At 44.5% G+C, this 12813-nt stretch overlaps 1 protein-coding gene across 1 annotated transcript in view; it reads left to right on the top strand.

Moving 5' to 3' along the window:
* Nucleotides 1-1577: 1577 nt before the first annotated feature.
* The window catches only part of LOC139551635 (ferroxidase HEPHL1-like), a 70775-nt gene continuing 59539 nt past the window's right edge, over nt 1578-12813 (top strand). Inside the window, exons 1-2 of the mRNA XM_071362902.1 lie at nt 1578-1987; nt 8184-8428. Of these exons, the coding sequence (XP_071219003.1) occupies nt 1815-1987; nt 8184-8428 (418 nt within the window). The 5' untranslated portion in view covers nt 1578-1814. The remainder of the gene's footprint in view (nt 1988-8183; nt 8429-12813) is intronic.

Here is a 12813-nt window from a genome sequence, read left to right on the forward strand (position 1 = left end):
TACTACCCTGAGACAAGGCTGAGTATAGCCCACAAAGATCTCCTCCACTGCACAAACATCTTGGCCATGTTCTGTTATAATCTCCACCTGGCACAGCCAGAAGAGGACTGGCCACCCCTCATAGCCTGGTTCCTCTCTAGGTTTCTTCCTAGGTTCTGGCCTTTCTAGGAAGTTTTTCCTAGCCACCGTGCTTCTACACCTGCATTGCTTGCTGTTTGGGGTTTTAGGCTGGGTTTCTGTACAGCACTTTGAGACATCAGCTGATGTAAGAAGGGCTTTATAAATACATTTGATTGATTGATTGATTGAAGACCGGACAGGAGATCACGTCAATGACTCAACCCACTCACGTTGAGTATAGCACAAAAAAGCTTGTCAGGACGTGATGCACCCCTCCTAGTGACGGCATGGAAGAGCACCAGTAAGTCAGTGACTCAGCCCCTGTAATAGGGTTAGAGGCAGAGAATCCCAGTGGAGAGAAGGGGAGCCCGCTAAGGAAGAGACAGCAATGGGGGTTCATCGTTCCAGTGCCTTGCCGTTCACCTTCGCACCCCTGGGACAGACTACACTCAATCATAGGACCTACTGAAGAGATGAGTCTTCAATAAAGACTTAAAGGTTGAGACCGAGTTTGCGTCTCTCACATGGATAGGCAGACCTTTACATAAAAATGGAGCTCAATAGGAGAAAGCCCTGCCTCCAGCTGTTTGCTTAGAAATTCTAGGGACAATTAGGAGGCCTGCGTCTTGTGACCATAGCGTACGTGTAGGTATGTACGGCAGGACCAAATCAGACAGATAGGTAGGAGCAAGCCCATGTAATGCTTTGTAGGTTAGCAGTAAAACCTTGAAATCAGTCCTTGCCTTAACAGGAAGTCAGTGTAGAGAGGCTAGCACTGCTTTGGTTCTAGTCAGGATTCTAGCAGCCGTATTTAGCACTAACTGAAGTTTATTTAGTGCTTTATCCGGGTAGCCGGAAAGTAGAGCATTGCAGTAGTCTAACCTAGAAGTAACAAAAGCATGGATACATTTTTCTGCATCATTTTTGGACAGAAAGTTTCTGTTTTTGAAATGTTACGTAGAAAGCTGTCCTTGAAACAGTCTTGAAACAGTCTTGAAACAGTCTTGATATGTCAACAGATATATCAACATGTTGATATGTCAACAGTCTTGATATGTTCGTCAAAAGAGAGATCAGGGTCCAGAGTAACGCCAAGGTCCTTCACAGTTTTATTTGAGACGACTGTACAACCATCAAGATTAATTGTCAGGTTCAACAGAAGATCTCTTTGTTTCTTGGGACCTAGAACTAGCATCTCTGTTTTGTCCGAGTTTAAAAGTAAAACATTTGCCATGATCCACTTCCTCATGTTTGAAATGGTCAGATTATCGATTTCAACTGTTTAGTGGTGGTAAAAATAAATAATACATTACTTGCCTTACCTAAACGTCTGTTTTATGTAACCACAACTAAACCTAAATTCAGTGTCCCGGATTTAATTACTATGTTACGTCTCGTCTATGAGACCAGACTGGCCGCCTAGCCTATCAACTATCAGCAGACAGAGAGGACTCCGGCGCCAGAGTCTCACACACACACACACACACACACACACAGCTGAATAGCGGGACTGTTCTCTTTCCCAAGCGGAGTCTCATAAACTCTCCGTGTCTGTGTTTCCCGGTTCTCCGCGCATGTGGACGTTTTCTCTCGGTCTCTCCCTCTCGACCACTTGATCCAGCAATCCCAACCACGCGCACACCGCTAGACCACACCAAAAGCCACCGCTCAACTAACGGGACAGAAGCAGTAGAATGGTCGGCTTCAGGACACTGTTCCCGGGTCTGCTGCTGCTGCTCGCCGGGCTACCGGGTGGAGAAGGACGGGGACGGGAGAGGGTGTATTACGTGGGAATCAAAGAGATCAACTGGGACTACGCTCCGACTGGCATGAACCTCATCAACGGGAAACAAATAGCGGAAGATGAGTGAGTTCAGTTTTGACATGCTGTTGTTTGTTTACATTTGTTGTTGTGTTATTTGTTTACCTAGGCTTATTGTGTGAAGATATGCTAAAATCATGAACGCGAATACAGTGTGAAGAAAGTTCATTGCTATTTTTCATGTCACCATAACACATTGCAGAGTTTGACCAATGTTTAGCAGTGTTCATACGAAAAGCGATCATCTAGTTTCATCTCCTTGGAACTGCGTACTGGTTTTGGGTCCGGGGTGTTGTGGGGTGTGACCGGGTGCGGTGACGTTAAACCGCTAGTCCCATGAGGTTGCTAGTAGATTGATAAGGGCCTTTTCTTTCTGCTAATGATGGCAACTATTTTAAAATCCAGATTGTAACTGAAATGGCGCCTCTTGTCTCAACAAAATGTCTGTAATGTTTATCTAATATATGTAAAATATGTATGTCGGTGACCCCGAAACCCCATTAAACATGTTATTTATTACAGTGTTAAAATCAAGTGCTCGGAAACACCAAAAACTAATGACAACTGATCTGTCACCAACGTGAAGGAGAGAAACCATGAACTTTGCTGGAATGTTGAAACGCATCTTCCTGGGACGTTTTGAAACATGACATGTGTGTTGTAACTCCTCTTCCTCACCGTGACAGGAAGTGGGAGGACAACAGGAAATGGTTGTTTTGAGTTGTGTTTAGTGTCGATGAACATCCTTCTCTTTAGGCGCTGTTTCCTCTCTACAGCCTCTAAACACTATGATGGTGTTTCCTCTCTAGCCTCTAAACACTATGATGGTGTATCCTCTCTACAGCCTCTAAACACTATGATGGTGTTTCCTCTATACAGCCTCTAAACACTATGATGGTGTTTCCTCTCTACAGCCTCTAAACACTATGATGGTGTTTCCTCTCTATAGCCTCTAAACACTATGATGGTGTTTCCTCTGTCTACAGCCTCTAAACACTATGATGGTGTTTCCTCTCTACAGCCTCTAAACACTATGATGGTGTTTCCTCTCTACAGCCTCTAAACACTATGATGGTGTTTCCTCTCTACAGCCTCTAAACACTATGATGGTGTTTCCTCTCTATAGCCTCTAAACACTCATTATGTCGTCTCGAGACCGGACTGGACCCAGACACTGAATATGTCGTCTCGAGACCGGACTAGACCCAGACACTGAATATGTCGTCTCGAGACCGGACTGGACCCAGACACTCAATATGTCGTCTCGAGACCGGACTGGACCCAGACACTCATTATGTCGTCTCGAGACCGGACTGGACCCAGACACTCAATATGTCGTCTCGAGACCGGACTAGACCCAGACACTGAATATGTCGTCTCGAGACCGGACTGGACCCAGACACTCAATATGTCGTCTCGAGACTCGGACTGGACCTCAGACACTCAATGATGGTCGTCTCGAGACTCGGACTGGACCTCTAGACACTCATTATGGTCATCTCGAGACCGGACTGGACCTCTAGACACTCAATATGTCGTCTCGAGACCGGACTGGACCCAGACACTCAATATGTCGTCTCGAGACCGGACTGGACCCAGACACTCAATATGTCGTCTCGAGACCGGACTGGAGTACAACACTGATCCTAATACATGTTGTAATATTCAATCAACTTTTTATAACACACCGCTCCATAATCCTGGACATTGTCCCGTGCAGAGGTTCCCCAATAGAGGACAGCTTGGCAGTCTTAAAAAAATAAAGTGTAAAGAGACAATAACATATTCTATTGTTAAAAAGTATGGGTCTGTCATATCATTCCTGCAACACCGTGTTATAAATGGGTGTAATTGGCAAATCTCGCCTCTTCTCTGCAACTGCACATGTGTTTGTTTGAGTGAGCATCAGGGAGAATGAGCAAGAGAGAAAAGGGAGACACTTTACATGACTCAACAAGGAAGGACGTTACATGACTCACCGAGGACGGACGTTACAGGACTCACCGAGGACGGACGTTACAGGACTCACCGAGGACGGACGTTACAGGACTCACCGAGGACGGACGTTACAGGACTCACCGAGGACGGACGTTACAGGACTCACCGAGGACGGACGTTACAGGACTCACCGAGGACGGACGTTACAGGACTCACCGAGGACGGACGTTACAGGACTCACCGAGGACGGACGTTACAGGACTCACCGAGGACGGACGTTACAGCACTCACCGAGGACGGACGTTACAGGACTCACCGAGGACGGACGTTACAGGACTCACCGAGGACGGACGTTACAGGACTCACCGAGGACGGACGTTACAGGACTCACCGAGGACGGACGTTACAGGACTCACCGAGGACGGACGTTACAGGACTCACCGAGGACGGACGTTACAGGACTCACCGAGGACGGACGTTACAGCACTCACCGAGGACGGACGTTACAGGACTCACCGAGGACGGACGTTACAGGACTCACCGAGGACGGACGTTACAGGACTCACCGAGGACGGACGTTACAGGACTCACCGAGGACGGACGTTACAGGACTCACCGAGGACGGACGTTACAGGACTCACCGAGGAAGGACGTTACAGGACTCACCGAGGAAGGACGTTACAGGACTCACCAAAGAAGGATGTTACAGGACTCACCAAGGAAGGACTTTACATGACAAATCAAGGTCTGTTGAATCAGGAAACAAGGACAAAAAGGCGAGTTAAAATTGGATTTGATTTACAATCTTATATTATTAGAAGTGGTGCTATTTCAATTAGATATATTATTAGTTTAGTTTATTAGTTTTGTTATGTTACAGCCTTATTCTAATTCATTAAATACATTTTTTCCTCATCAATCTACATACAATACCGCATACCGGCAAAGCGAAAACAGGTCTTTAGAGTTTTTTTGCAAATGTAAAAAAATAAAAAAAATAAAAAAATACATATTTACATCAGTATTCAGACCCTTCGCTATGAGACTTGAAATGGAGCTCAGGTGATTCCTGTTTCCATTGATCATCCTTGGGATGTTTCTACAACTTGATTGGAGTCCACCTGTGGTAAATTCAATTGATTGGACATGGTTTGGAAAGGCACACACCTGTCTATATAAGGTCCCACAGTTGACAATGCATGTCAGAGCAAAAACCAAGCCATGAGGTCGAAGGAATTGTCTGTATTGGTCCGAGACAGGATTGTGTCAAGGCACAGATCTGGGGAAGGGTACCAAAACATTTCTGCAGCATTGAAGGTCCCCAAGAACACAGTGGCCTCCTTCATTCTTAAATGGAAGATGTTTGGAACCACCAAGACTCTTCTTATAGCTGGCCACCCGGCCAAACTGAGCAATCGGGGGAGAAGGGCCTTGGTCAGGGAGGTGACCAAGAACCTGATGGTCACTCTGACAGACCTCCAGAGTTCCTCTGTGGAGATGGGAGAACCTTCCAGAAGGACAACCATCTCTGCAGCACTCCACCGATCAGGCCTTTATGGTAGAGTGGCCAGAAGGAAGCCACTCCTCAGTAAAAGGCACATGATAGCCCGCTTGGAGTTTGCCAAAAGGCACCTAAAGACTCTCAGACCATGAGAAACAAGACTCTCTGGTCTGATGTAACCAAGATTGAACTCTTTGGCCTGAATGCCAAGCGTCACGTTTGGAAGAAACCTAGCACCATCCCTATGGCGAAGCATGGTGGTGGCAGCATCATGCTTTGGGGACCTTTTTCAACGGCAGGGACTGGGAGACTAGTCAGGCTTGAGGAAAAATGAACGGAGCAAAGTGTGGAGAGATCCTTGATGAAAACCTGCTCCAGAGCGCTCATGACCTCAGACTGGGGCAAAGGTTTCCCTTCCAACAGGACAACGACCCTAAGCACACAGCCAAGACAACACAGGAGTGACTTTGCGACAAGTCTCTGAATGTCCAGTTTGCAGTGCGATGGCGATTGTGTCATCTGTGGATCTGTTGGGGGGGTATGCAAATTGTACTGGGTCTAGGGTACCAGGTAAGGTGGTGGTGATATGATCCTTAACTATGCTGTCATGATGAGATGAAATACAGTATGTCCGTAAACCAGCCAGCACATGGTCTGAGGATTCTGGCTTGAGATGTCTTGCGGTGGTTGACACGCTTAAATGTCTTGCTCGTATAGGCCACAGAGAATAAGAGGTCACAGTCTTCATGAGTGGCGGTGGCCCGTGTCGGTGGCTCGGTGTTTTCCTTGAAAAGGACAAAGAAGATGTTTAGCTTGATCTGATTTGCAGAACGGAGGATGGGGGAGGGCCTTGAAGCCACGCAGGGAAGGGGGAGTAGAGTGCTTGATGCGCGAGTAGCACAGGAGAGATCTTCAGTAGCGTCCCCGGCCTCAGGATATATGTGGTTTCCAGTTTTGCACATAGTCCAGTGTTTTGCCTTGAGAACCATCACGGTGAGGTGATGTGGCCGGCGTTTGATAGTGAGGTATTCAGATCGAGAGAACAAAAGGACTTCAGTTCATGTACGTTACCACAACCACACCATGAGTTGTTAATCATGAAACATACACCTCCGCCTTTCTTTTTCCTGGAGAGTTTTTCCTGTCAGCCTGATGGACGGAGAACCCCGCTGACTGAATGGACGGTGAAAGTATATCTGGAGAGAGGCATGATTCCGTAAAACAGAGTATGTTACAGTCCCTGATGTCTCTCTGGAAGGAGATCCTCGTCCTGAGCTCGTCTACTTTATTGTCCAGAGACTGAACATTAGTGAGTAATATACTCGGAAGCGGTGGATGGTGTGCACGCCTCCTGAGTTGGACTAGAAGTCCACTCCGAATACCTCTTCTCCGCCGGTGGAGTTTTGTGTTTTGGAATAAGTTAAATTGCCCGGGGGATACAAACAAAGGATCCCATTCGGGAAAGTTGTATTCCTGGTCTTAATGCTACCACCTTGCTGATATCAAAAGTTATTTCAGGCTGTATGTTATAACAAACAAAAAAATTCTGTGCTAAAAATGTAATAAATAACACACAAAAAACAAAATACTGAAAAGTTGCTTAGGAGCTAGAAGCAGAGCTGCCATATCTGTCGGCGCCATCTTACTAAGTGTTTGTCCCCCTGTGTGCTGAAGGTGTCAGGTTCTTGTCTAGTTCTGTTATTAAGGTCACCACAGACTAGTACAGTGCTCTGTAACCTAGAGGGCAACCAGTGGGTCTGTCTCCTCTATACCATGTTTCTTGTAGGATGACAATGTCTGTATTTCCAATTTCTTTGGTGAAGTCTGGGTTCCTGATCTTTTAGGCTAAAGACAGATAACCTCAGACTTTGTATATTCCAGGATGAGATAGTTAAAGCTTTGTGTTCCATAGTGTCTAGTGTTGTTTTGGTGTGGTTTAGGCCCAGACCATCACAGTAGGTGTGAGCAGAGCATGTTGAGCATCTGATACATACCTCTTAGGTTGCAGGATGGGGGTTGGCCGGGTGTAATAGTGGGGGTTGGGCCTGTTGCAGGATGGGGCTTGGCCGGGTGTATTAGTGGGGGTTGGGCCTGTTGCAGGATGGGGCTGGGGCGGGTGTAATAGTGGGGGTTGGGCCTGTTGCAGGATGGGGCTGGGGCGGGTGTATTAGTGGGGGTTGGGCCTGTTGCAGGATGGGGCTGGGGCGGGTGTATTAGTGGGGGTTGGGCCTGTTGCAGGATGGAGCTTGGCCGGGTGTAATAGTGGGGGTTGGGGCTGTTGCTCTGCTCACGCCCTGGGCATATGTCCTGCTGTCATGTTGAGGTCCTTGCCGCTGGGGCGGTGTGCATGGGGTGGGCAGAAAGGGCGTAGGTCTGATATAGGGGGGCCTATATAGAGTGTGGCCAGGGTTTGCTTGGGGTGGTCTCAGCTGGTTGGGGTGCGGCTGGTGATGCTGTGGTCTGGGTGTAGGTCCTCTCTTGGTGTGGGTTCTCTCAGTGCAGGTCCTTCAGGAGGGGGTCTTGCAGGTCTGTGAAGGTGTCTCGCTGGTCTGGGCGGGGTGTCCGTGTCTCTTGCTTTCTCCCTCCCTCTCGCTCTCTCCCTCTCCCTCTCGCTTTCCCCCTCTCACTCTCTCTCTCTCTCTCTCGCTTTCTCTCTCTCTCTCTCTCGCTGTCTCGCTTTCTCTCTCTCTCTCGTTCTCTCGCTTTCTCTCTCTCTCTCTCTCCCCCGCTCTCTCTCTCCCTTTTTCTCTCTGTTTTTGTCTCCATCTCTCTGACTCTCTCTTTCTGCCCCTCTCTCCCCAGGCATGCGTCATTGTTCCTCCAGAGTGGTCCCCAGCGTATTGGCAGTGTGTATAAGAAGGCTGTGTACAGGCAGTACACGGATGCCTCCTACCTCATCGAGGCCCCCCGGCCCGGCTGGCTGGGCTACCTGGGGCCTGTGTTGCGGGCAGAGGTTGATGATGTCATCATTGTGCACTTGAAGAACTTTGCCTCCAGAAACTACTCCATGCATCCTCATGGGGTCTTCTACGAGAAGGACTCAGAGGGTAGGACGCACGCACACACACACACACACACACACACACACACACACACACACACACACACACACACACACACACACACACACACACACACACACACACACACACACACACACACACACACAGGACACACACACACACACACACACACACACACACACACACACAAGACAGACAGGACACACACAGCTGTACCCACAACAAAAGTTATTTACACAATGAGACACAGACCACCCTCCAATTCACTTTCTCTCTCCATCTCCATCCACAGTCTCTCTCTTCTCTCCATTACTCTGAAAGTTCTCTTGACCCTTGACCCTATTGTTGAGCCTATCATATTCTGTTTATCACAGAGAATGTAGTCAGACAGACAGACTTGGCAAGTCTCTCATACAGCAGAGAATGAAGTCAGACAGACTTGACAGGTCTCTCATACAACAGAGGTCAGAAAGACGGACAGGTCTCTCATACAGTAGAAAATGTAGTCAGAAAGACAGACAGGTCTCTCATACAGTAGAAAATGTAGTCAGACAGACTTGACAGGTCTCTCATACAGCAGAGAATGTAGTCAGACAGACAGACAGGTCTCTCATACAGCAGAGAATGTAGTCAGACAGACAGACTTGACAGGTCTCTCATACAGCAGAGAATGTAGTCAGACAGACAGACTTGACAGGTCTCTCATACAACAGAGAATGTAGTCAGACAGACAGACTTGACATGTCTCTCATACAGCAGAGAATGTAGTCAGACAGACTTGACAGGTCTCTCATACAGCAGAGAATGTAGTCAGACAGACAGACTTGACAGGTCTCTCATACAACAGAGAATGTAGTCAGACAGACTTGACAGGTCTCTCATACAGCAGAGAATACAGACAGACAGACAGACAGACAGACAGACAGACAGACAGACAGATTGTGGCAAAGTTCCAGTGTCTAGGTTATTTGCTATGTGTAATGAATACATTGGAAATATTACTCTGACAATAGTGACCAATGAGGACCAATAGAGATCTAAGACTGATGACCTAGCTAATGCAACAAAGCAGATATGAAACTGCACTCTCCCGTTCTCCTGTTGTTTCCCTTCCTCTTCCCCTCCTCTCTAACAGGAAAGGCTTATTTAGAGAACCTGGTCGTAGGCTTACACAACAACTCTTTATGTGGTAGAGAATAGTATTGGTCAGAGTGGTAGAACAGGGTACAATAGAATGATATCACAAGCACATTCTGGAATGGAGTCAAGGAACCAAACACTTAGTCTGACTTGCTGGCCAAGATATCTAGATGTCTCTAGTATCTCCATCTAGTTTAGACATTCATAATATCTCCATCTAGTTTAGACATTCATAATATCTCCATCTAGTTTAGATGTCTCTAGTACCTCCATCTAGTTTAGATGTCTCTAGTATCTCCATCTAGTTTAGATGTCTCTAGTATCTCCATCTAGTTTAGATGTCTCTAGTATCTCCATCTAGTTTAGATGTCTCTAGTATCTCCATCTAGTTTAGATGTCTCTAGTATCTCCATCTAGTTTAGATGTCTCTAGTATCTCCATCTAGTTTAGATGTCTCTAGTATCTCCATCTAGTTTAGATGTCTCTAGTATCTCCATCTAGTTTAGATGTCTCTAGTATCTCCATCTAGTTTAGATGTCTCTAATATCTCCATCTAGTTTAGATGTCTCTAGTATCTCCATCTAGTTTAGATGTCTCTAGTATCTCCATCTAGTTTAGATGTCTCTAGTATCTCCATCTAGTTTAGACATTCATAATATCTCCATCTAGTTTAGATGTCTCTAGTACCTCCATCTAGTTTAGATGTCTCTAGTATCTCATCTAGTTTAGATGTCTCTAGTATCTCCATCTAGTTTAGATGTCTCTAGTATCTCCATCTAGTTTAGATGTCTCTAGTATCTCCATCTAGTTTAGATGTCTCTAGTATCTCCATCTAGTTTAGACATTCATAATATCTCCATCTAGTTTAGATGTCTCTAGTATCTCCATCTAGTTTAGATGTCTCTAGTATCTCATCTAGTTTAGATGTCTCTAGTATCTCCATCTAGTTTAGATGTCTCTAGTATCTCCATCTAGTTTACATGTCTCTAGTATCTCCATCTAGTTTAGATGTCTCTAGTATCTCCATCTAGTTTAGATGTCTCTAGTATCTCCATCTAGTTTAGATGTCTCTAATATCTCCATCTAGTTTAGATGTCTCTAGTATCTCCATCTAGTTTAGATGTCTCTAGTATCTCCATCTAGTTTAGATGTCTCTAATATCTCCATCTAGTTTAGATGTCTCTAGTATCTCATCTAGTTTAGATGTCTCTAGTATCCCCATCTAGTTTAGATGTCTCTAGTATCTCCATCTAGTTTAGATGTCTCTAGTATCTCCATCTAGTTTAGATGTCTCTAGTATCTCCATCTAGTTTAGATGTCTCTAATATCTCCATCTAGTTTAGATGTCTCTAGTATCTCATCTAGTTTAGATGTCTCTAGTATCCCCATCTAGTTTAGATGTCTCTAGTATCTCCATCTAGTTTAGATGTCTCTAGTATCTCCATCTAGTTTAGATGTCTCTAGTATCTCCATCTAGTTTAGATGTCTCTAGTATCTCCATCTAGTTTAGATGTCTCTAATATCTCCATCTAGTTTAGATGTCTCTAGTATCTCCATCTAGTTTAGATGTCTCTAGTATCTCCATCTAGTTTAGATGTCTCTAGTATCTCCATCTAGTTTAGATGTCTCTAGTATCTCCATCTAGTTTAGATGTCTCTAGTATCTCCATCTAGTTTAGATGTCTCTAATATCTCCATCTAGTTTAGACATTCATAATATCTCCATCTAGTTTAGATGTCTCTAGTACCTCCATCTAGTTTAGATGTCTCTAGTATCTCATCTAGTTTAGATGTCTCTAGTATCTCCATCTAGTTTAGATGTCTCTAGTATCTCCATCTAGTTTAGATGTCTCTAGTATCTCCATCTAGTTTAGATGTCTCTAGTATCTCCATCTAGTTTAGATGTCTCTAATATCTCCATCTAGTTTAGACATTCATAATATCTCCATCTAGTTTAGATGTCTCTAGTATCTCCATCTAGTTTAGATGTCTCTAGTATCTCATCTAGTTTACATGTCTCTAGTATCTCCATCTAGTTTACATGTCTCTAGTATCTCCATCTAGTTTAGATGTCTCTAGTATCCCCATCTAGTTTAGATGTCTCTAGTATCTCCATCTAGTTTACATGTCTCTAGTATCTCATCTAGTTTACATGTCTCTAATATCTACATCTAGTTTAGATGTCTCTAGTATCTCCATCTAGTTTAGATGTCTCTAGTATCTCCATCTAGTTTAGATGTCTCTAGTATCTCCATCTAGTTTAGACATTCATAATATCTCCATCTAGTTTACATGTCTCTAATATCTCCATCTAGTTTAGATGTCTCTAGTATCTCCATCTAGTTTAGATGTCTCTAGTATCTCCATCTAGTTTAGATGTCTCTAGTATCTCCATCTGGTTTAGATGTCTCTAGTATCTCCATCTAGTTTAGATGTCTCTAGTATCTCCATCTAGTTTAGATGTCTCTAGTATCTCATCTAGTTTACATGTCTCTAATATCTCCATCTAGTTTAGATGTCTCTAGTATCTCCATCTAGTTTACATGTCTCTAGTATCTCATCTAGTTTACATGTCTCTAATATCTACATCTAGTTTAGATGTCTCTAGTATCTCCATCTAGTTTAGATGTCTCTAGTATCTCCATCTAGTTTAGATGTCTCTAGTATCTCCATCTAGTTTAGACATTCATAATATCTCCATCTAGTTTACATGTCTCTAATATCTACATCTAGTTTAGATGTCTCTAGTATCTCCATCTAGTTTAGATGTCTCTAGTATCTCCATCTAGTTTAGATGTCTCTAGTATCTCCATCTAGTTTAGATGTCTCTAGTATCTCCATCTGGTTTAGATGTCTCTAGTATCTCCATCTGGTTTAGATGTCTCTAGTATCTCCATCTAGTTTAGATGTCTCTAGTATCTCCATCTAGTTTAGATGTCTCTAGTATCTCCATCTAGTTTAGATGTCTCTAGTACCTCCATCTAGTTTAGATGTCTCTAGTATCTCCATCTAGTTTAGATGTCTCTAGTATCTCCATCTAGTTTAGATGTCTCTAGTACCTCCATCTAGTTTAGATGTCTCTAGTACCTCCATCTAGTTTAGATGTCTCTAGTATCTCCATCTAGTTTAGATGTCTCTAGTACCTCCATCTAGTTTAGATGTCTCTAGTATCTCCATCTGGTTTAGATGTCTCTAGTATCTCCATCTAGTTTAGATGTCTCTAGTATCTCCATCTAGTTTAGATGTCTCTAGTATCTCCATCTAGTTTAC

The sequence above is a fragment of the Salvelinus alpinus genome, chromosome 24, assembly GCF_045679555.1.
Source record: "Salvelinus alpinus chromosome 24, SLU_Salpinus.1, whole genome shotgun sequence".
Lineage (NCBI taxonomy): Eukaryota > Metazoa > Chordata > Actinopteri > Salmoniformes > Salmonidae > Salvelinus > Salvelinus alpinus.